This window comes from Panthera uncia, unplaced genomic scaffold, assembly GCF_023721935.1.
Source record: "Panthera uncia isolate 11264 unplaced genomic scaffold, Puncia_PCG_1.0 HiC_scaffold_514, whole genome shotgun sequence".
Classification (NCBI taxonomy): Eukaryota; Metazoa; Chordata; class Mammalia; order Carnivora; family Felidae; genus Panthera; species Panthera uncia.
The window spans coordinates 1-21,876 of record NW_026059665.1 but is presented as its reverse complement, the minus strand read 5'-3'; the positions used below and the strand labels follow the sequence as shown (position 1 = coordinate 21,876).

General features: G+C 62.7%; 1 protein-coding gene across 1 annotated transcript; it reads right to left on the bottom strand.

Moving 5' to 3' along the window:
* Window positions 1–1,374: 1,374 nt before the first annotated feature.
* Window positions 1,375–21,711, bottom strand: LOC125918175 (phospholipid-transporting ATPase ABCA3-like). The gene is made up of 21 exons (XM_049624212.1): window positions 21,031–21,711; window positions 20,466–20,595; window positions 20,171–20,325; window positions 19,771–19,926; window positions 19,453–19,663; window positions 18,568–18,718; window positions 17,018–17,116; window positions 15,913–16,099; window positions 14,892–15,195; window positions 12,824–13,097; window positions 9,169–9,373; window positions 8,620–8,839; window positions 8,181–8,339; window positions 7,309–7,481; window positions 6,728–6,856; window positions 6,437–6,631; window positions 4,660–4,847; window positions 4,034–4,204; window positions 3,565–3,755; window positions 3,351–3,424; window positions 1,375–2,909 (listed from the first exon to the last, which is right to left on the bottom strand). The coding sequence occupies exons 1-21, from the start codon at window positions 21,400–21,402 to the stop codon at window positions 2,778–2,780; spliced, it is 3,876 nt and encodes a 1,291-aa protein (XP_049480169.1). The 5' UTR covers window positions 21,403–21,711; the 3' UTR covers window positions 1,375–2,777.
* Window positions 21,712–21,876: the final 165 nt, after the last annotated feature.

Here is a 21,876-nt window from a genome sequence, read left to right as displayed (position 1 = left end):
GCATTTGCCCAGCAAAAAAACCTGTCCAGTTTGTTTTTCTGTGTCCCTGCGACCATAGGGTCAGGGACACCATGGGGCGCAGGGGCTGGGCCCTAGGGTAGGGTCATTTCTGCTAGCCTGTGGGTCTTCCTAAGTGAGGTGGGGTCTCGCCAGCTCAAGTGGACCACGAAGGCACACTTGTGGACCCCTTGAGGATGCGAACCTGCACACTGCAGTCGTGGTGGAGACTGGGATCGTGTCCTGGGACCTGGCTCTTATCTGGGGTACCCAGCTAAATAAAGGATCCTGTGTCCCGGCTCCCTCTCCCTGGAGCAGCCATGTGCCTGCATTCTGTGCAACAACGTGGACGCAGAAGCACATAACATCCGGGAGCTGTGTCCTCCTCCCGTCCCCCTGCTGCTTCTGTCTGGAGCCTCAGACAGAGCTTGAAGGAGGCCTGCACCTGGACAGAGCAGGCAGATGGAGGCTGGCTTCCCGAGGCCTTGTCGGCGACAACACCCAGACCACTGTCTCTGGACTTTGTACCTGACCGAGAAATAAACGCCTGTCTGATTTCAAAGCTGCTGGGACTGGGCCTTCTGATGTGCACAGCAAGCCGGCTGCAGTCTCCATTCCGCAGGAGTGGTTTCTGGGGCCTGGGGGTGGGGTCCCCTCGCCCTGTGACCTGCTGCCTGGCATTCTTTCCCCACAGGGAAAGCAGTGGATGGGGCTCGGCCTAAGCCCTGCCCCCAGCAGGGTCTGCCCAACCCTCCCTGTGGAGCAGCCCCCTCTAACCTCTGAGTGCAGGTGTCCTGCCGAGGGGCAGTTCACAGTCTGTGTTTCGGTCGAGCCACACCATCGGATGGGGCAGGATCTTACACAGGCTTGGTCTCGGCCCTCACGTCGGTGTCCGCCCCTTGGGAGCCCCCGACCAGGCCCACGGGGTAGGCAAGGTGCGACCTTGTCTTCTGGGTCTGCTGACAAGCTGGGGAGGGGCAGGGGTCCAGCAGATGCAGCAGCTGTTTGGGACCAGCACGTCCAGGGACCCTCTGGGCCCCAGGGTCTGGGGGAGAGCGGGATGGGCTGGCGGGGATGAAGCAGGCCAGTTCTCCTGTCGGGGTGTCCGTGGTCCTTCCCCCTCTCCCCTGGGCCCGGAGCTGCATCAGTTCAAACCAAATCAGGTGGGCTCCAGTCCCGGCTCCTTGAGCTCTACTGCTAGGTTTCCAGTAGCCTTGCAGATGACTTGGGGATGCCACGGGGACCCCAAAAGTGGTGCCCCTTCCTGCTGCTCCTGGGGTCCCTTCTCCCTAACTGCAGTTGCCAAGCTCTATGCTCCTCCCACTGCCCCCCCCCCCCCCGCCAGGCCTGGTGTCGGGCCACAGGCCCACCTCCCAGAACACGCCTTCTGTGGGGCTCATCTTAGACCACACCGACCCCCGAATTTATTTTTTATAATGTGGAACTAAATGCTGATGGTGTAAAGAATTCCAGGGGGAACAGAAGAGCTGGAGGCCACGGGCAGCATTCACAGACCTCCAGAGGCCAGTAAAAATGCAAACGGGAAACTCCTGAAGGAGCCACGGTGATGAGACAGGCCTTCCCTAAAACTGAATTCTGGGGGGGGGGGGGGGGGGGGGGGGGCGGTCAAAAGGACATTTAGAAAACCGTCAAGAAATAAGAGTATAAATAAAAAGGGAGCTGATGTGGAGGAAGAATCTTCTTGAAAATGGCCTAAAACCCACAAGGGGCCCTCGAGTCAGAGCCCCGCCCGCCCCCGCCCCCCCCAGCTTCCCCCTCTGCCCCGCTGCACTCGCGCTTCCTCGTGTAGACCAAGGGTCTGTCAGGTGCCCATTTAACCTGCTTCGGCACCGGCAGGTCTGGCTTATTCCTCCAGCTCCTGGTGGTGAGTTCTGGAAGTTACCACGTACCTGGCAGAAACAAGCTCTTGCTTTTTTTGTCCGTGTGAAACCTGATGTGGGAGGCCCGTGCTAGGCCTGCAGGCCAGTGACCGGGCCCGTGACCCCCATCTCGTGTGACTCAGAGACGTGGCCATGTTCCCTCCCAGACTTTATTTTCCGCAGTCACCACGCGGTAGGTGCATCCCTCCACAGACAGTCACTCGGTCCCGCCCCGGGCCCCGGCCGGCCTCCGGCGGGCGGCTTCTCAGGAAGCCCGTCTCGGGACGAGGGACCGCCTTCTCCCCCGGCCCCAGCTGACTCTGGAAGACGCCGGTGGGAGGGGGCCGGCCGGCCGGGCGCGGCACCCGGGCTGTGTGGCGCAGTGACTCCCAGGACCCCCCCAGAGCCAAGGCCGCGGTGCCTCATCACAGCCAGCACCTCCGTCGTGGACGGCCACGGGCGGCTTTCCCTCCGCTCTGGGCAACCTGGCGAGCCCTGCTGCCCGCTGCCCGGCAGACTTCCCGTTTCACCCCCGGGGAGGCTCCGTGCCGTGTGCGACCGTGGGGGCATCCCGCGTGCTCTCGTCGCGAGCACTTCAGCTAATTCAGCCCCTTCCTGAGCGGCTCTCTGCCCAGAGACCCCCAGGCGTGCCCGCGCGGGCTGCTGGACCGCTCCTGGCCGGGCCCCGAGTTCCAGAGAGGGGCTTCGGCGCCTGCCTCGGACATGGACGTTTGCGTGCCGGTTCGCAGCGTGACGGCGCCAAGGCCCGGTCCCTACTGTGCCTCGATTCTCGTGTCCGTTACAGAAAATAGCGATTAGAAATAAAGGTGCAGGGTAAGATGAACCGGGAGGGAGGGGACGCCTGCCTGGGCGCCCGCCTGCCCCGCCCCTGCCGGCTCCTCAGGGCCCCTCGTCCTCAGCGGGCGGCTGCAGGTGCGCGAAGCTCAGGAACACTTGCTCCAGGGAGATCTGGCTCACGGAGTAGTCGTCCACCGCGTACTTCTCCTTGGCCTTCTCCAGGACACCAAACACCTTGTGGGAGCAGAAAGGCTGCTGCCAGCAAGCCCAGGGTGGGCTCCTCGGCTGGCGTGCGAGGCCCCCGGCCACGGCAGCGGTAAGGCTCCCAGAGGTCCCAGCTCTGCCCCGGCCTGGTCCCCGGAGCACCTGCAGGGAGCAGCCAGCCCTTTGGGGAGCAGGGGGCTGTGCCGCACGGCGGGGGGCGGGGCCTCCCCCAATCTTGCCAGCTCAGAGCGTGACCCTGGGCAACATATATCCTCTTTGCGGGTCAGTTTCCTTTTTTACGCCAATTTTTTTTCTGACTTAAGTGAACCTCCAGACCTAGCGGATTTGGGGGTGAGAGCTAGAGCAGAAAGTGACTCTCCTCTTTGGAAGGAGCCTAGAGGCGCCACAGAAGGAGTCATTCCTGGAAGGGCCTTCCCCAGCCCCAGCTGTGCTGGCAGGGCCCACACTCACCTTGGCCCAGCTGAGGTCCTCCCCGGGCAGGTGGTAATGGACCATCCCTTGGTGCTCATCCTCCAGGACGCTGCCTGCACGAAGGAGACGCCGTGTCCCCTTGAGGGCCGGGCTGTGGGGGCCAGGGAAGAGCCGCCCGGGACCCTGGAATCACGGCCCTCCTCCCGGGGGTCGCGGGCCCGGGACTCGGCAGGGATGAGGCACGGAGACACACCTGGGAAGGTCAGGTTCACAAACGCCTTGAACTCCTCCAGGGCCTCCTGCCGCCCTTCGCTCCGGACCTTGGCCCGCAGGGAGTAGCCGCTGCCAAACTTGCTCTTGAGGTGCTGTGGGCTGCCCAGGCACTTGAACTGGCCCTGCACCATGATGGCCAGCCGGGTGCACAAGGCCTCACATTCTTCCATGCTGGGGAGAGGGGCAGAGGTCTGACACGGGGCTGGGGGCGCCGATGCCTGCCTCCCACGTCAAAGGCTCATGCGGGCGGGCCGGTGTTGTCGGCCAGATCGAGCTGTTCCCGATTCCCGTGTTCGGAGGGTGGCCCACACAGTTAAGCCCGGGGACTTTCCTCACAGATTGTGAACCAGCTGCTGGCTGGTCGTCTGTCCACCCGGCCCCACCCAACCCATCCCTTCCACAGCCCCCATTCTGGCTCTTCCATCGACCCCTAGAGACCCCGGCTCTACCTATGGGAGGTGATGACGATGGCCTTGCCCGACTCGCGGGCCCGTGCCACGGTGTCCCAGAGCAGGCGCCGGGCCACGGGGTCCATGCCGGTGGACGGCTCGTCCAGGAAGATGACGGAAGGCTCTCCGAGCAGAGCAACGCCGGTGCTCAGCTTTCGCTTGTTGCCACCACTGGGGGCAGAGAGGGTGGGGTGAGACAAGGCTGACAGCACGGGCTCCCCATGTCCCAGCATCGGACGGGGCCCAGTGATTGCTGGGCGCCCCAGGTGAACAGGAATGAGGGCAGCATGATGCCTGCGAAGCCGACCTTGCAGTGTCAGAGGCCCCACAGAAAGCCGTGCCCAGGGTGGTCAGCATACACACTGTCTGCACTTAAGGGGGCCTGACCGGGGCCCGACGCCGCCTTACTAGTGGCCTTGCCTCCGGGCAGCGGGAACGGGCAGGGCAGCCCCGTTCCACCCGGCACTGCCTGGGTCATGCCCCCCAGTCCCCTTTCAAAGCCACATCAACGGGTATGGGCTCTGGCCCCCGACCCGTTTGGCTGCCCCCCGCTTTATCGTAAGGGAGACTCCAACTCTGCCCTGGGCAGACGTGGGGCAGGGAAGGGGACCCGAGCGCAGGCACACCTGTACGTCCTGACCAGCTTGTTGGCATGAGGCTCCAGAAGCAGGCCCCGAAGCGTGTTCTCCACGCAGGCGCCTATGTGGCGCTCGGGGATGCCCCGGAGCCGGGCGTACATGACCAGCGTCTCCCGGCCCGTCATGTGGTCCAGCAGAGCGTCGAACTGGGGGCAGTAGCCGATTCGCTGCCGTACCTGGAGGCAAGACGTGGCAGGTCAGAGGGGGGTCCCCCAGGCTCCGCCCAGCAGGTGTGTCTATGGCCGCCCACGGCTCATGGCCAGCATGCTGCGCTTTGTCAGGGACACGGGACGCGCTTGGCCGGCTCGGGGAAGCGCACCTGCCACCCCACACTGATGGCGCAGAGGTGGGCGGGGGCCTAGGCGACCACGGGCGCGTGGGTGGGGTAGTGAGGACACGCGCTCGTCGCCGTGAGAGTATCTGCCGTGCGACGGCTCATCCACCCATCAGGCATGTAATGTGTCGCGGGCCTTCCTTTCTTCTCTCTCTGATGGAGGGCACGTTTGCTGGCGACACCTTTAGGGTGGCTTGTCACCCAGTCAGGTGATGCGGTGGCAGGGCTCTGAGCGGCGGGCCCCGTCCAGCAGAGCCAGGGCCCCCTGGGGCCGGCACCTTCTCCCGGACCACTCTGGCTGGCGGGGGACCGTGGATCCCAGACACGGGATTTCTTTCTCCTCGCCTTCCTGGCCATTTCTAGGCTTCCAGAACCTGTGTTCAGTCGGCCTGGGAATGCTCTCGGCCACTGCCCCGTCAGTTAGTACCTTCCCCGGAACTCAGACTGGATGTACCCAAGAGTCCCCTCCCTCCCCAGCCTGTGGGTCACATTTATGGTTTTCTCTTGCCCGCGTATGTTTCTAATCTCGCCTGTTCCCTTCACCGTGGCAAACACAGACGTTTTATGACCTGGGCCTGGCGGCTGCACAGCTCAAGCAGTGGGCCTGCGTCTCCTGCGGGCACCTGTATGTGCGGGTTCTAGGCACGGGCCTTGGTTTCTTGGTGTGTGTGCACTGCTCGTGGGCCCCGAAACACTGTGTGGGGCTTCTTGGGGTCTGGAGAGGAAGGCCTTCCTCCACACGGTGTGGGCTGTGCTCTGGGGGCAGGGCAGACCAGAAGCCCCCAGGACACGCAGTCGCCGCCAGGCACGGACTCTTCTCTGTTCCTCGCCTCGGCACACAGAACCTTCCACCCGATCCCCAGCGGTAGAGGCAGTGGGAGGGCAGCCTGGATCCTCCTCACCTGGCCCCACGTGGAGAAGTCTCCTGGGACACCCCTGCCACGGGGGGCACAGGCCTCAGTTTCTCCCCTTTACCCGGCAAGGCCCCGAGACCCAAGCCCAGGGAACACAGCATGCCCTCTGCAGAGCCGGGTCACGTGCTGTCTCTCAGGGCTCACAGATCTTAGCCGGGGCTCCTCACTGAGCACCGGGCTCTACGGTGCTCTTAGCAGTGTGCTTTGGTGCTGAACTTTTACCCGGCTTTGGTGCAATGCCTGGTCTGAACAGCCCAGGGCACCACTATGATAAATCTGTGCGTACAGGCTGCAGACCGCTGTGAACTCTACGTGCCCGGGTCCAGAGAGCGGCTTCTCAGAGACAGCCCGGACCTGGCTGCCAGCCCGGCCAGGACAAGGGGGGTGGCTCTTCTCTTCCTGTCCTGTCTCCCCCTCATTGTTTGCTTCGCTCTGGCTCCTGGTCACTGCCTTGTGAACTGTGAGCCAGAAACGAGCCCATCCCTGCTTCCAGGGTGCCCCGTCTTCCCACACCCACCTTCCCGATTTCCGAGCTGATGCTGTAGCCCCCGACAAAGGCGTCCCCAGAAGTGATGGTCTCCTCCCCGGTCAGCATTTTGAAGGTCGTGGTTTTCCCAGCTCCGTTGAAACCCAGCAAGCCAAAGCACTCTCCTTTCTGGACCGCGAGGGAGATCTTGTCCACGGCAAGCAGGGGCGTCCGCTGCTCGTATACCTGCGGGGCACGGGCACTGAGGCCTGGAGGCAGCGGCACAGGGGCGGAACCCGGGGAGTGAGGGGCGGGGGGGGGGGGGGGGGGGGCGGGCCTTACCTTGGAAAGCTCCTTGATAACCAGAGGAGTGTCCAGCAGGGACTCCAGGCTGGGGGCCAGGACCCGGTTCCTCTCGTCCACCACATCCTGGTCCTCGGGGAGTGCTGATGTCCGAGAGTACGCTTCCGTCTGATCGTTCCAGAGAAAGACCGCACCCGTGAGCTCCAGCTCAGGAGGTCCTTCTCCACGGGACACAGGATGGGGGTCTCTGAGACTGCTCATATAGGGACTCGGGACTTTCACAAGGATGGCAGGGTGGGCCCGGGGCTGACACTGGCATCGAGGAGAGGCTGACGGCCAAGGAGAAAGGCCTGTGCAGGATGCACCGCAAAAGCCGTGACACTTGGCTGGGGGTGGGGGGCTGTACTGCGTGGACGTGAAGTCCATCCCAGAGGGGTCTTCATGTCAGAGCACCACCTCGCCCTGGGTTCACGTGTGTGTCCAGTGCGGTCTCACGGGTTTTGTTTGTGGGGTGGGGTGTGTGTGGCAGACACGAGGGCCTGGACGCCTGCACCCTGCCGGGTGGCTGAGCCCCGGGCCCGTGGCGGCGGAGGCGTGGGGAGTGCCCGGGACCCACTCACCAGCGCCCGCCTCCTCCGGAAGGCACAGAGGCAGGTCTTCAGCCTCCACAGCGTGTCAGTCTCAACGAGAAAGAGCAGGCTGAGGTAGGCAAACCCGGAAGCAGCCATGGAGGTCACGAACCTGCCGACCCCCGGGGCGCTCCACGCGTAGAAGTTCTGCTGGTACCGGATGTCTGTGCGGGCGAGGGAGTGAGCGCTGAGCCCGGCCCCGGAGAGCTCTCCTGCCCCAGGTCCCGGCCTGAGCCCCTCTCTGGGCCCACGGGCACCTGCACACCAGCCCCTCGACAGAGGCCACGAAGGCCCGGGATCCATTTGTCATCCTTGTCACTGCCCCTCAGAAGCCCCGGGGACTCCCCACGTTTTAGGGCAGTTCTACCTTGTGAGGGGTGCCCGTGACAAGTGACCGGGTCACACCCTGGCTCACTCACACGCCCCTTCCTCCCTTGGGGACGGCACTGGGATGTGAAGATGGGACACCTCCTCCCTGCCTTGCCATGGTCACAGTGGTGACAGCTACCACCGCCGAAGACAGCTCCAGGCACAGGAAGGGCCTGTGGGAGCCTGAAAGGTGGCCCCAGAAAGACGCGTCCACGTCCTAACGCCCAGAACCTGTGCGCAATCCCACTTAGGAAAAGGGTCTTTGCAGGTGTAGCTTAGGGCCCTGAATCCAACGCCAGGCGTCCTTACAAGAGAAAGGCAGAGGAAGATTTGAGATACAGAGACACTGGGAGGCGGCCCCGTGAAGGCAGGCGCGCAGCCCGGAGGCAGCGCACAGGACTGCGGGAGCCCGGGCTGTATTGCGGAAGGAGCCCCTCCGTGGCAACAAGCCAGGCAGGAGTGGGGAGGGGCGGCCACGGGGCCCGGACACTCACTGTATTTCCGGCAGTAGTGTGCCGCGACCTCCGATGAGGTGCAGTATCGCCTCATCTCGAAGTTCTCGTGGAAGCTGCTGACGGCCATCCCCAGACAGTGGTTGGGCAGCACCAGGAACACGTGGTCCAGGGTTCTGGAAAGCTCTTCTAACTTCACCGCTGTGGGGAAGGGCACAGATGAGTGGGCGCTGAGGGATGCAGGACACCCGCCCCCAGGACAGGCCCGCAGATCCGGAAGGTGTGTGGGCCGGGTGCCGAGCTGGGTGAAGCCCCCTCCTCCTTGGCCCGCTCCCCCCCGCCGAAACCGCCAGGCAGAGCCGCTGGCTGCCGGCCCAGTGGGACCACCTTTGGCAGAAGGGCCTGAGTATGGCCTGGCCCAGTGGCCACACTGGTGCCACCTGGCCCCTGGGCACCTGGGGGGTCGTCTCCAGGCTCCCACCTGGGATGCGCATGATGGTGACCACGAGGAAGGTGGCTATGCCCGACAGGATGTTGAATATGGTCAGCCTCGTGTAGGCAGCGGCCGCTCCCGAGAAGAAGAAGTTCATCAGGTACATGAGGGGGATGATGGCCCAGCCGTAGAGCATGAGCAGCAGGAGGGCGTCGGCCATGTGGCCGTCGTGCGTGAAGGCGTGCACGTCAAAGGCCTTGAACACCACCTGTGGCAGCACAGAGGTAGGCGGTGCCTGGGGGCCCTGTCTCCAGGGTGGCTTTCAGCCCCGGGACCCCCCCCCCCCCGATGATACCCCCCCTTCTCCCCTTTGCCGTTGGAGCGGTCACCAGGGCGCCCCGCGCCCGGACCTTGCCCGCCACAGTGGGATGAAGGCTGGGGGTGCAGACACAGGTGAGGGGTGCTGCCGGCGGGGTTCCCAGCCAGCGTCCCAGAACTGGGGCTGAGCTGCCAGCGCGGACCTGTGGTCTGCGCAGGGGCGCCAAGGCAGGGCCCCGGGACATGCAGGGGAGGGTCCCCGCACCGCACAGCCCTCACCAGCAGCAGCAGACTGGGGACGAGGAAGGACATGAGGTCCCACAGCAGAGCGGAGAGCCAGAAAGTAGCCACGTGGACACCGCTCACAAACTGGACGTGCTTGGCCTGGACAGCCCTCTCGCTGACCGCCAGGATGGAGAACGTGCTGGCCAGGAACGCCATGGCGAAGAGCAAGTTGAGGGCAATGTCAAATCCCTTCCGGCTCCTGCGCAGCGGGGGGGACAGGGCAGGTCAGGGACTGAGCACAGTGAGTCTGGCCAGCATCCATCCAAAGCATGCGATGGAGGGGCCAGGCAGTAAAGGTTTTTAAGAGGGAATGCTGGAGCTGGGGTGGGGGTGGGGGGGCGTGTCTCTGAGCCAGGAAAACCCCTCCCTGCCAGAACAGCTCCTCCTCTGGGCTTCCTGCCCCCAGTGATGGACATACCACTCTCCCAGTCGCCTTCAAGCTGTCCCTGCATCCCCCACGTCCCCCAGACACTCAGGCGATGGCCCCACCGTCGCTGCCTTTCCCACATCTCCTGAGGACCCCCTGCCTGGCTGGCCCTGCCCTTGGCGGACCCCATCGGCATCTGCATGGCTGCAGTGGTTCATTCCCCCCCCACCCCCCATTCAGGTGCATTCTGCATTAGGTTGCCAGCAACACCTTCCAGAAACCACCACTGATGGCATTACTCTGTTGCTCAGAAACCTCCTGGCTGTCTCAACAAGCAGGGCTTCAACACATGGATGTTATTTGGCCAAAAAAAAAGAGGGAATTAAGTATCCACACTACAACGTGGATAAACCCCTGAAAAGTGAGAACAGCCGGTCACAAAAGGCCTCTTATTAGATGATTCCATTCACACGAAACGTCCAGTACAGGCAAATCCATGGAGACAGGAAGAGAGTGGAGGCTGTTTGCAAAAGGAGACAGGGGTGGGGGGGGCAGGTGGCTGCTGGCGTCCCGGGGCTCCTTCAGGGTGTGATGGCCACGCAGTAAGATTGTACAAGAGGCACATGAAAAGGTGCACAGCATCACTAACCACCAGGGAAATGCAAACCAAAGCCATAAGGAGAGATGCCCTCTCCCCGGTCAGAATGGCCAGCATCACCCAAGAGAGAATGTGCTGGCGTGGATGCGGGAGAGGGGGCCCCTCGTGCCCTGCTGGCGGGCTTGCAAGCTGGAGCAGCTACTCTGAAGAGCAGTGGGCAGGCTCCTCAGAAAGTTAAAAATAGGGGGCGCCTGGTTAAGTGTCCGACATTGACACAGGTCATGATCTCACAGTTCATGGGTTTGAGCCCCGCATTGGGCTCTGTGCTGACGGTTCAGAGCCTGAGGCTTGCTTCAGATTCTGTGACTCCCTCTCTCTCTGCCCCTCTCCCGCTCTCTTTCTCTCTCTCTCAAAAATAAACAATACAAAAATATGTATATTACAAAAACAACAGTTAAAAACAGAACCACCCTATGACCCAGCAATTGCACTTATGGGTGGTTATCCAAAGAAAATGAAGCCTCAGGGTGCCTGGGTGGCTCAGTTGGTTGGGCGTCTGACTCGATTTTGGCTCAGGTCATGTTCCTAGGGCCATGTGATCGAGCCCCACATTGTGCTCTGCACTGAGAGTGGAGCCTGCTTAGGGTTCTCTCTCCCTCTCTCTTTCTCTCTCTCTCTCTGCCTCTTCCCCACTCCCTCACTCGTGCACCCTCTCTAAAATTAAAAAAAAAAAAAACACAATGAAGAAACCTCCCCCTCCCCATGTTCACAGCAGCGTTATTTACAACAGCCAAAGCAGAAACAACAGCATGTCCATCGACAGGTGAGTGGAGAGAGAGACTGTACTACATACACAATAGAGTATTTTCCAGCCACAACACAGAAGGAGAACCTGCCGTGTGTGACAATGTGGATGGGCCTGGAGGGCACCGTGCTGAATTAACTAAGTCAGACAGAGAAAGGCGACTACCATAAGATCTCACTTACACACGGAATCTGCAAACAAAACAAAAAGGAACTCACAGATACAGAGAACAGACTGGTGCTTGCCAGGGGGTGGGCAAAGCGGGTGAAGGGCGTCAACTAGCTTCCAGTCATAAAATAAGTGAGTCCTGGGGATGCCACGTCGGGCACAGTGACTACAGTTAAGGTTAACCCGATACTGGGTTGCTCATTTGAAAGTTGCTCAGACGGGATCTTAAAGCTTCTCACCACAAGGTAAAAAACTTGTAACTATGTGTGATGACGGTGATAAGGGGTGTGAACCAGACTCTCTGGGGTCATCCTTTCACAATGCATCTGGAACTAAAACAACTGGGACAATTCTATCAGATTTGGGGCTGGCCCCGCCCTGTGAGTACTAACAACCACTCCAGCGCACGTCACAACAGGTGACCTCCGTCTCCTAAAGCTGCTGAGACAGAACCAAAGTTCCTGCCGCCCCGACCTCAGCTGACCTGGGGGTCTCCTCACACAGAGCCCACCGGGAGGGAGCTGCCAACTTCCTGATGCCCCCGGCACAGTCCCCCACCCCACCTGTGGCCACTGACCACCCCGCCCAGGTCTGAGGGCCACACAGGCCTGTGTCCCCGGGGCCCGAGCAGAGTGGAGGCCCCTCCCCGGGGCTGTGCGGCCTTCAGACCACCGGTCCGACCCGCCACGAGTGTTCATCCCTGTGCCTGCCTGTCCCCGGCAGGACAAGGAGGGCACAGAGCGGCTGCTGTGTCTCTGCTTTCAGGGTAGAGACAGGAGGTAGCAGAGGGGGACGAAGACATCGCAAGGCCCAGAGCAGTCCGGTGTGGGGGTGGGGGGTGGGGATAAGGCTGTCCCTCCCCGTTAATTAATCACCCCACATGGAGTCACTGATCTTGTTCCGAAACTGATTTTCTTGGCCTCTTCTGGACGTTCTGGGGCTTAGGGGCGTTTAGGGGACTCTGTGACCAGCATGGGGGAGAGTCCTACACATACCAGAGCATGACAAGGCCTGAGAAGAGAGAGGCCCACAGGGCCCCCTGATTTGAGGCCACCTTGGGCAGCGATACCTGACTTCGCTGTGTTCTGTATTCCGGTTCACACACAAAGGCACTGGCCCGGGCACAAGCGTGTGCCGGGACCCCCGGGGACAATGGCCAGCAGGAGCTGGGTGCAGATTAGGGAAGAGGGCACGGCTGTGCTCCGAGGCCTCAGGAGTCCCCCCTTGGATACTTCAGTACGTGGGATAGGGCCTCCCGAGCTAATCTGCTGTCTTTTTTTTAAAATTTTTTTTTTTTCAACGTTTTTTATTTATTTTTGGGACAGAGAGAGACAGAGCATGAACGGGGGAGGGGCAGAGAGAGAGGGAGACACAGAATCTGAAACAGGCTCCAGGCTCCGAGCCATCAGCCCAGAGCCTGACGCGGGGCTCGAACTCACAGACCGCAAGATCGTGACCTGGCTGAAGTCGGACGCTTAACCGACTGCGCCACCCAGGCGCCCCAGCTAATCTGCTGTCTGAGGACACAGTGAATACGCAGGGCTGGGGAAGATGTGGGGGTGGGGCAGAGGTTCCCTGGCCCAAACCCAGAAGCTTCCTGAAGGCACAAACTGTGCTTCATCCGCCTACGTGGCCCTTGGTGGCCCTGGCGGTGCCCGGTGCGAGGCCCTGATGGGTGGGGGCAGGGCCCTGGCAGGGGCAGTGCACCTACTCGTTGAACTGGTCCTTGGCGGCCTGCAGGGCGCTCCGGGGCTGGGGGTAGTTGGAGACCACGATGGAGGCCCGGGGGCCGCACAGCAGCTTGAACAGAAGGTTGTCGACGACAGCCAGTGCGGTGGCTGGGGAGTGGTACGCCTGGTTGTTGAACAGGGCAGTGACGACCGTCCGCTCGCCGACGTCTCTGAAGGACACGGCCACCAGGCACCGCTCGTTGAAGCCACCTCCCTCCACCGAAGCCCTGAAAACCAGGAACTCCTCCAGGTCACCTGGGGGGCGACAGAGGGTCAGGAGAGGACGACGGCCCCTGGGGCACGTGCCCGAGGTGCCCGCTCTGAGGAGCTCAGAGGCCTGGAGGGGCCGTGGCAAGGAAACACCACCATTACTCTCGCGGAGCCCACGGGCCGGGGGGCCATGTCATGGGAGCGGCGGGGCCTGGGGGAATGGGCACCCCGGGGCCACAGGAGGCCAAGTGGGAGGGCCACACTCCTTCTTGCCTCCCCCGCAAATGCCTCCCGAGACTAAAGGGAGGCAGCCCTGGGCCAGGGCCGGTGGGGCAAGGAGGAGGCCGCTCCAGAGAGGGAGAGGCTCTATGAGGAGGCCTGTGACCTCCTGTGGGGCGGCTGGGTGAGCCAGCGGGTAGGGGGCTGCCCTCGAGGGGCAAGATTAGACAGGACCTCCGCCTGTTTCTCTGGTTTTCCAGTTTTTATGGAATGAGTAAGTAACCTTTCGTAATCAGGAGAAAAAGGTGGTCTTTAAAAAGAGTGGCCTGAGGGAGTGGGGCCCAGGGAGAAGGAGGATTCCCTCCTCACCAGCAAGAACCCTGGCAAACCCCACTGCATGTGCCGGACCCTCCGGGCATTCGAGGAGCCAGGACCCGCCCCAGCCCTGCTTTGCTCCGTGGTAGAGACGTGGGGACAGGGGTTCAGACAGGGGTGCTGGGGTCCACCCTATGCTCGCTGGCGGCTGCCCGGCCCAGCATCACGTGCACCTACACATGCCCTCACTGCCCTGGCCTGTAAACAGGGTCAAGAGAGAGGACGTCTGCCTTGCAGGCCCTAGGGTCAGCGAGGGGCAGGGACGTGTCTGGGAGCCCTGACGTTAAGAGTGACAGAGGCTCTGCCAATGGGGCCGCAGCTGCCGTTACAGAAGAAAAAGCATCCGATGGCCTTAAAAGCAGTGAAACAAGACCGCACGGCGAGGCGGACAAAGCCGGAAGGTTGCACGCTCGACAAGGGAATGGACACTTTGGTCTTCCAGAAGGACTCAGGCCAGGGGCATCTGAGGCCATGTCCCGAACCCCCCAGAGCCACCGTGTGCCACGAGATGCCCAGAATCTTTGGGCCAGGCTGGGGGACAGCCGGCAAACGTGGCAGAGGGCACATGGAGGTGACGGGATGTCTCCTGAGGCCTAACCAGGGTCACAGGGGTGGTCAGGGCCACACTGAGACTCGGGGCAGAAGCGGGCACGGGAAGGCGGGCTGGTTCCGGTTCCGGGACGCAGAGGCATCCAGCCTTCCCCTAAACCAGAGCCTGCTTCCTGAGTCTCTGGGCTGCAGTCCAGCAGGGGGAGGGAGCAGCAAGCCAAGGCCACCTTCCCCCACGTCTGGCCCATCTGACCCGAGCTCGAGGCCTGCTCTGAACCCAGGGCCGCGTCTGACTGCCAGGGCCAGGGACGCAGGTGCTTCGGTCTGAGGTGCTGGAAGACAGCACCATGTTACCTCAGTGTGTGCTGTGACCAGCCCGGCAAACGAAGGGCAATGGTGACACCACGGTGGTTTCATGTTTCACCTCTGACGCCGACACAGACCTAAGTGGCCGCCCGTCCTGGGCAAACCTTAGTCCCAGATGCTGCCTGTGCCTTCCTGACTCAGGCAACGGCCTTCCCCCTAGTGGTGATGTCTGGAGGCAGTTGTGGTTGTCACGACGACGGGGTGGGGAGAGGGGGACGCAATGCCAGGGATGCTTCTCAACATCCCAGGGTGCGCGGACAGGGAGGAGACAACGCCCCAAATGCCCACGGCACCTGCGCTGAGAAGCTGGGCTCCGGGCCCGGCCCTTACCCAGCACCTCCCGCGGCTCCTGGCCCTCGGCCTGCAGCATGGCCTTCAGCTGCTCCGACAGCTGCTGGTCCAGCCGGGAAGCCCCGGGGACAGCAAAGGGCACGACAGTTCTGCCGTACGCGCCCAGGGTCAGCTCCAGCATGGGGTCATCAAAGGTCTCCGAGGAGTAGTTGACGGCCAGGAGGGCCAGGGTGACGCACGTCAGAGGGACCAGGACCTGGGCCACCACCATCTTCCACTCGCGCAAGCTGTACACGGCCTTCTTCAGGAACATGGCCCAGAACTGCTGGCAGTGGAGGGCGAGCTGTGGCAGAGGGGACGGGCTGTCACGGTGCCCTGCGGGGCCAGCAGCACACCCCTGCCCCCTACCCTCAGCCGCAGGCACGGTCCCAGCACACGCCTGGTGGCCTCCAACCGATCGATGCGTGCGCCCCGAGGCCCCAGGGTTCCTTGCAAAGCTCCTCCTTCGGTATCACGGGAGACGAGCACATCCGTGTCCCTGCGGGTCCCCACAAGGGCCTCGGGGGGGGTCCCACCACACTGGGGGAGCCAAGGCCTCTGCCTTTCCCCCGATCTTGGCAGGGGACCCCGTCTGCGCTCACACGGGAGCCCTCCAAGCGTGGGGACCCCCCCAGGGTCAGACTCCTGCTCTGCCACGTGCTGGCCAGGCCACCGTGACCCAGACTCTGCTTTTCCGTCTGTAAGATAGAGCAGCGCTGCCCTTTACTGAGCGAACACCAGGCTTACGGCGAAGCCCTCGGTAAACAGAGCAGAGTCAGCAGCAGATGCAATGATGGCTTATCTGTGTGCGGCCCACTTAGAACAAAATGATATTACAGTTGCCGAATTAAAATGTGCTGCGTTTTCCTTCTCCCTGCTGTGACCGCGTGAGCTATAATCTGCCCTCTTCCCAGTGAACTGACCCTCCAGGAGCCCTCATCTGTCCCCCTGGATGCTAACACGTGGGGGTCAGGGGTCTCCCAGCCTTCCCGCACCGGCCGGCCCAGCCCTCGGCACTCACCCCAGTGTTGAGCTTGGCAGTGGTGCACTCGTCCTCGATCAGGGAGCCAATGCCGTCGGTCGGGTCCATGGCCCCGCACAGGTGGCTGTCCACTGCCCAGTCGCTCGCCCGCCTCTCGTGCTGGTATTGCAGGGCAGGGAGCTGGATGGCCTGGATGTCCATGCTGGTGTCCACCAGTTTGCCCACACTGTGCCAAGACACAGGAGGCCCGGTCACCGCTCAGCTCCCCGCGGGGGCCGTCAGGGAGGGAGGAAGAGGGGCACGCTGTTAGCTCTGCTGGCTGTGGTTCGTCTCCTCACGTGCCCATCACCAGATGCCATCAGAACACCAGACGCGGAGTCCACGAGGGACAGATAACCGGACAAGGCCCCTGCCCCCAAGGACCGCGGTCTCCCTGGGAGATGGGCCAAAGCCCCGGGACGGGGAGGGTGGTACCGGGGGCATGATGGAGGCCCCGGGAGTGTAGTTGTGCCAGCACTGGGCGCCATGGGTCCGGGCGCCCGGGGCCGAGCTGGGACCGACGGGCAGGTGCGTGTGCTCCGGGAGGAGCCGCCCAGGAATGGCTCAGTGGGGACGGGTGTGCGTGGGGGGAGTGCAGGCAGCGGCCAGGTGGGTGGTGGGGCCGCGTGGACACCCGTGAGCCACCTGATATGTGCACACCGCGCACACACTCACTGTTCTGCCTCCTCGCTAGGTCCCGGGATCCTCAGAGAAAAACATGTACCTCACACGTACTTTTGTTCCTTCCAGTCCCTAGCACTCCATCTGCCAAACAGGCGCTCGAGGAAAATCTGGTGAACGCCTTCGCCGCCCCGGGCAGCCCCTGCTGCCTGCAGTTCTGGGGGCCTGCCTGTCGGGCCCGCGTGGTGAACAGAGGCCGCCGGGCCGCCCGCACCCTCCCCATGAAGGGGGGTGGGGTGGAAGTCTCCGGAGATCGGAGTTCAGCCGCCCTCTGCCTTCTGAGTGTCCTGGGGAGTTGGGGCCCCGCCCACGCCGGCGCGCCCCCCTCAGGTCGGGGTTGGATCTGACAGTCAGGGGGCTGCTTCACCGGCACGCTGTCGACAAGCATCGGCGCCTAGACTGATGGACGCCCGCGTTTACTGACCGGAGGAAGACCTCCTCCATGGTGGTGACCGAGGCCCCGAAGCTGGCGATCCCCAGCTCCTTCTGCTGCTTCTCCAGTTTGGCAAACAGACTTTCGAACCTGGAAGCAAGACCTCGAGTGAAGAGCTGCCTCTCAGTGACTTTGGAGGCAACTTATTCCTCCACGTGGCCCGGGGCAGGGCAGAGCGGCCTTGGCGCCTGGAAAAGCTGCCTGGAAAACCGGGAGTTGGGTTTGTTTCCCCCTCTTTTTCCCTACGTGACATTTTTTTTTAAGAGAGAGAGCGTACATGTGCAAGCTGGGGACGGGGGCAGAGAGAAAGAGGGAGACAGAATCTTAAGCAGGCTCCACTCTCAGTGGATCCCACGAGCCCGGGGTCATGGACTGAGCGGAAATCAGGAGTCAGATGCTCGACTGACTGAGACACCCAGGTGCCCCCGCCACATGACCTTCTGCCGTGAGTACTTAGGCCTGAGATACTGTTTGGTAGTAAACATCCACGTGAAATCACAAAACCAAAAAACCAAAAAACCTGGAGGATATTCATTCGATTGCGGGGTGGCGCTTTCTAAGGGAAAAAATCACAGAGGAAAAGATAGGACCCGTTAAACGTAAAGTACCTGCGTGGGGAAAAAGGTCCCACAAAATCGGTCAACGACCAAATGGAAAAAATTGCAGCAAAAATGGTTGATATCGCTCCATAAAATGCTCTGACTGATACACGAGCGAGAGACAGGAACACACGATATCCAGAGAAAGCCGTGTGAGCGGCGGCAAGACCGACCTCCTGTTAGCAGGAGCGGAAGGAAAACAAAATGCCACTTCAGCCACTGGCTATGCAAATATTTAAAAAAGAACTTCATCAAAGCTGGCAAGCGAGCGTGGTGTAAAACGGACACTGTCCCGTCCTGCTGACGGGGGAGTCACGTACATCACCTCCGCGGGAGCAACTTGGTACCCTTTGCCCCTCCTGAGGGGGTCACTGGGGATTTAGACCAAGAGTTTTCTAGAAGGATGTCTCCTGGCGTATTCTTGGGGGGAAACCAGGAGTGCGTGGTGCTGGAACAGATGTCGACGAAGTCACGGTGTGACGGAGTGGGGGAACCCAAAACCACACCATCGATCGGGCTCGTAGCAACGTTAAACAGACTTTAAAGATTTATACCCCAAAGTTTCTGAACGTGAATCGAGGGTTGGGTTCTCACCCCCCACACCAGAACCTGCTCTGTTCACAAGGCTTCGGCGCGTGACTCACAGCGTGAGACAAAGAAGACACACACATTCACGATTCCACGAGGAGCTCGTGGGCGCTGTGCGTGGGCGAACCTGGGGGGAGGGGCCGGCCGTGTGCCGAGAGCGACGGCAGACACTCTCCACCCAGGGAGGATTCCCAGTTCCACTGCACTGGTTCTCCACCTGCTGTCACAGCTGTGGGCTTGGGAGCCCTGCTGGCCGAGCCTGACAGGCAGGCGCGGGGGACCCTACGCACGGCGCCTCCGAGGCGCACTGAGCCCCGTTCTCAGGGCCGTGCCTGCGCCCCCGGGGACGCGTACCTGTGGGTGCTCTCCTTGGGCAGGATGAAGGACAGCTCTGCACCGGCTCTGCTCTCCAGCGTGGCGCTGGGGACGTGGTGGCGCACCAGCCGGGAGATGGCCTCGGGGTCACAGTGGGGCTCCTTCACCAACGTCATGTGGTATCCCGCACCTGCAACACCGAGGAGCCCCCCCGGGACGCCGTGTCCCACTTCTGCCGTCCCTCCGGGCCCTCGGCTCGTGACCAGGACAGGTCGTGGGAAAGAGGCCGGAAAGCGGGGACGGCGGCACTGGAGCGGATGCACCTGGACCCCTCGGTGCCACCCTCAGGGCTTTTCTCCCGGTCCCTTGCTGGGCGGAGACGCTGGGGGACCTGGGAGCGCTGCCGGTAAGGACGTGAGGCCCAAGCTGGGCTCTGCAGTCCACTCTCAGGCTGCGGCAGGAACCGTCCCCAAGACCTGCCCTCTCTGCTTTCTCCACAAGGGAGCCCCGGACAACGGCGGCCCCGAGGGTGACCACGTCCGGTCGCCATCCACCGGGCAGGGCTGTGCGCCGGCCAAGGGACTGGGGAAGGGAGGTGCACAAGTCCCGGGGTGTCTGAGGAGGGGAGCTCGTCTGCTGGTGGGATGTGGGTGGGCCTGGGGCGTCGGACCATGAGCTGCCTTCGAGGAAGCCATGCTCACATGGCAAACCCAGCCCTGGACTGTGCCACAGGCCGCGCGCCTCCACGGTAGCCAGTGTGGCCTCTGCAAGGGCACCGCTGGTCTCGGCGGCCTTGGCTGACGCTTGGCTGCCCCTTCCCGGTCACGGCGGGACGTCGTCCTAACCCAGTCAAGACTGCTCCCGCGCTCCCTCCTCCCGTCCCGGCCCCTGTCCTGGCCGCAGGGCCCCGCCCGCCCCGCTCACCGTACTTCTGCTTGAGGAACAGCGAGGACCCGCAGCACTGAAGCTCCCCCTTGGCCATGATGGCCACGCGGTCCCCCAGCAGGTCGGCCTCGTCCATGAAGTGCGTGGTGAGCAGCACGGTGCGCTGGCTCTTGTGCTGCTGCAGCAGGTCCCAGATGGCCCTCCTGGAGACGGCGTCCATGCCCGAGGTGGGCTCGTCCAGCATCAGCACCTGCGGGCCGGGCCGAGGAGCCGGTGGCGGGGTGGCGGGGTGGCGGCGGCTCCCCGCGGCCGCCCGCCGTGCTGGGCGCCCCGCCCCGGGGCCTCCCGCCCGCCTACCTTGGAGCCCGCGATGAGGGCGATGCCGATGGACAGCTTGCGCCTCAGGCCCCCGCTCAGGCACCTGCTCAGGGAGTCCCGCTTGTCCTCCAGGCTGAGGGCGTGCAGCATCCGCTGGACCTCTTCGGGGCACTTGAGGCGGGACAGGCCCTTCAGCTGAGACAGCGGGGGGCAGGGACGTCGGGCAGGGGCTCCCGGCCTTGGCGCCTCCTCCTTCCCTCTGTGCGCTGCGCTGCGCCGCGTGCCCTGACTTCTGTCCCCGCCGCCCCACTGCAGGTCTGCGAACGGCTGCTCCAGGTGGGTTCTATTTGCTGGGAAGCTGGGGGTTCACGCCTTGGGGCCCAAGCTCGCAGACAAGGAAACCACCACGCGACCTAAGCGCACTCAGAGGCCAGCTCACCTGTGCGTAGAAGTACAGGTGTTCTGCGACGGTCAGGTTGTCAAACAGGATGTCGTGCTGCGGGCACAGGCCCAAGCTCTTGCGGATCTGAACCATGTCCTGTGAAATCTCGTACCCGTTGATATACGCCCGGCCGCTGGTTGGGGGAAAGAGACCTAGGGCCAAGCAGAAGACCCGGAGGCCGAAGTTCAGCGGGAACACCGGACCCTCTCCCCACCCCCGTCAGCACGAGGTGTGACCTTTGTCTGGCTGGACCGCTGACCGGCCGGCCGGAGCCGAGGCCGTGGCGCCTCACCTGTGAGCATGGAGAGGGTGGTGGTCTTCCCCGCGCCGTTGTGGCCCAGCAGCACCGTGATCTGCCCCTCGTACAGGTTCAGATTCAGGTCTCTGACGGCTGCTTTGCCCTTGTTCCCCACTCTGAACACCTGCAGCGAAGGCCGAGGGCGGCCCTGGACTTCAGGCCCTGCCTGGCCCCCAGACCCCCGCTGGAACACCCGCCCGACGGGTCTCAGGAGACGGTGCCCAGCGTGGCCGGTCAGTGCAGAGGCGGGAAGTTTCTGGCGGAGTGCTGATCGGAGGCCATGCCTCCCCCCACCCCCGCCCCGGGTGATGTCTGTCCCGCTGCAGTGGACCAGCAAGTGTTTGGGGGCAGGGCTGACTCCAGGGTAAGCCCAGGCGGCATGCACTGCTGGCTCCCCCCTGAGTCCCCTGAGCCCTGGGGACAGAGCCTGGGGAGGGGTCAGAGAGCAGCCATGGGGGTCTAGGAGCAACAGGGCCTGGGAACGGCCCTCAGCTTGGAGACAGCCCTGGGCCAGGTGGCATGAGGTCCCCGTCCCCACCCACCCCACAGGGTGTGGCACCTTGGTCACATGCTTGATCTTGATCCCGGCCACCAGGTCCTCTGGCTCAGCCTCAAAGTACTCGGTTCTGAGCACTTTCTCTGGATCATCATCTTCCTCTTCTTTCCCCAAAACTGTCCGTGGGTGCCCGCACCAGTACGAGGGCTGGGGTGAAAAGCAGACGGGTCTCAAGCAGCCAACTCGTGTCAGTTCGTTGTGTTTGTGAGGAATGGCAGCAGGTTCCCCGACACGCCAAACACTGTCAGCAAACAGCCCTCGCCCGGGGCCCTGCTGCAGAGGTGGGGCGGCCCGAGGCCTCTGTGGGGCGCGGGTGCACGCGGCTCCTCCCTCATCTACCCGGGGAGGCTCTGAGCCTCTTTCCTGACCCGCCATTTGGGCACACAATCCCTCACAGGCTTGTTGGTGGTGCAGACAACTCACATGTGACACAGATGAAAAGTAAATGAGGACCTTTAAACCAAAGACAGGCTGCTGAATGTTCCAGTCCGGGGCACTGTCCGGGCAAAACAGGAGGGAGGCTGTGTCTCCACGCCTGACTGGCCCTCACTCAGCTACACAGGAGCTCACAAAATAAGCAAGAGGAGCCAAAAGGCCTGGCCTTCCCTTGCTATGAGGAAGCTTCCCCGCCCTCTGTCTAGACAAGGACCACAGCCATCTGTCTAGACAATCCCTGCCCTCTGTCTAGAAAACAACCCCTGCCTTCCACCTAGACAATAACCCCTGCCATCTGTATAGACAATGACCCCCACTCTCCATGTAGACAATGACTCCTGCCATCTGTATAGACAACGACCCCTGCCTTCCATCTAGACAATGAGCCTCGCCATCTGTCTAGACAACGACCCC

What these genes read in the sequence shown, in the direction of transcription:
- LOC125918175 (XM_049624212.1), bottom strand. Translation starts at nt 21,402, where the DNA reads ATGGCGGGTCAGGAAAGAGGCTCAGAGCCTCCCCGGGTAGATGAGGGA. An exon ending in GCCAAGGACCAGTTCAACGA is followed by an intron (nt 9,374 to 12,823) that starts GTAGGTGCACTG and finishes CCCGCTGCGCAG; the next exon opens with GAGCCGGAAGGGATTTGACA. An exon ending in TCCGGAGGAGGCGGGCGCTG is followed by an intron (nt 6,857 to 7,308) that starts GTGAGTGGGTCC and finishes TGGAACGATCAG; the next exon opens with ACGGAAGCGTACTCTCGGAC.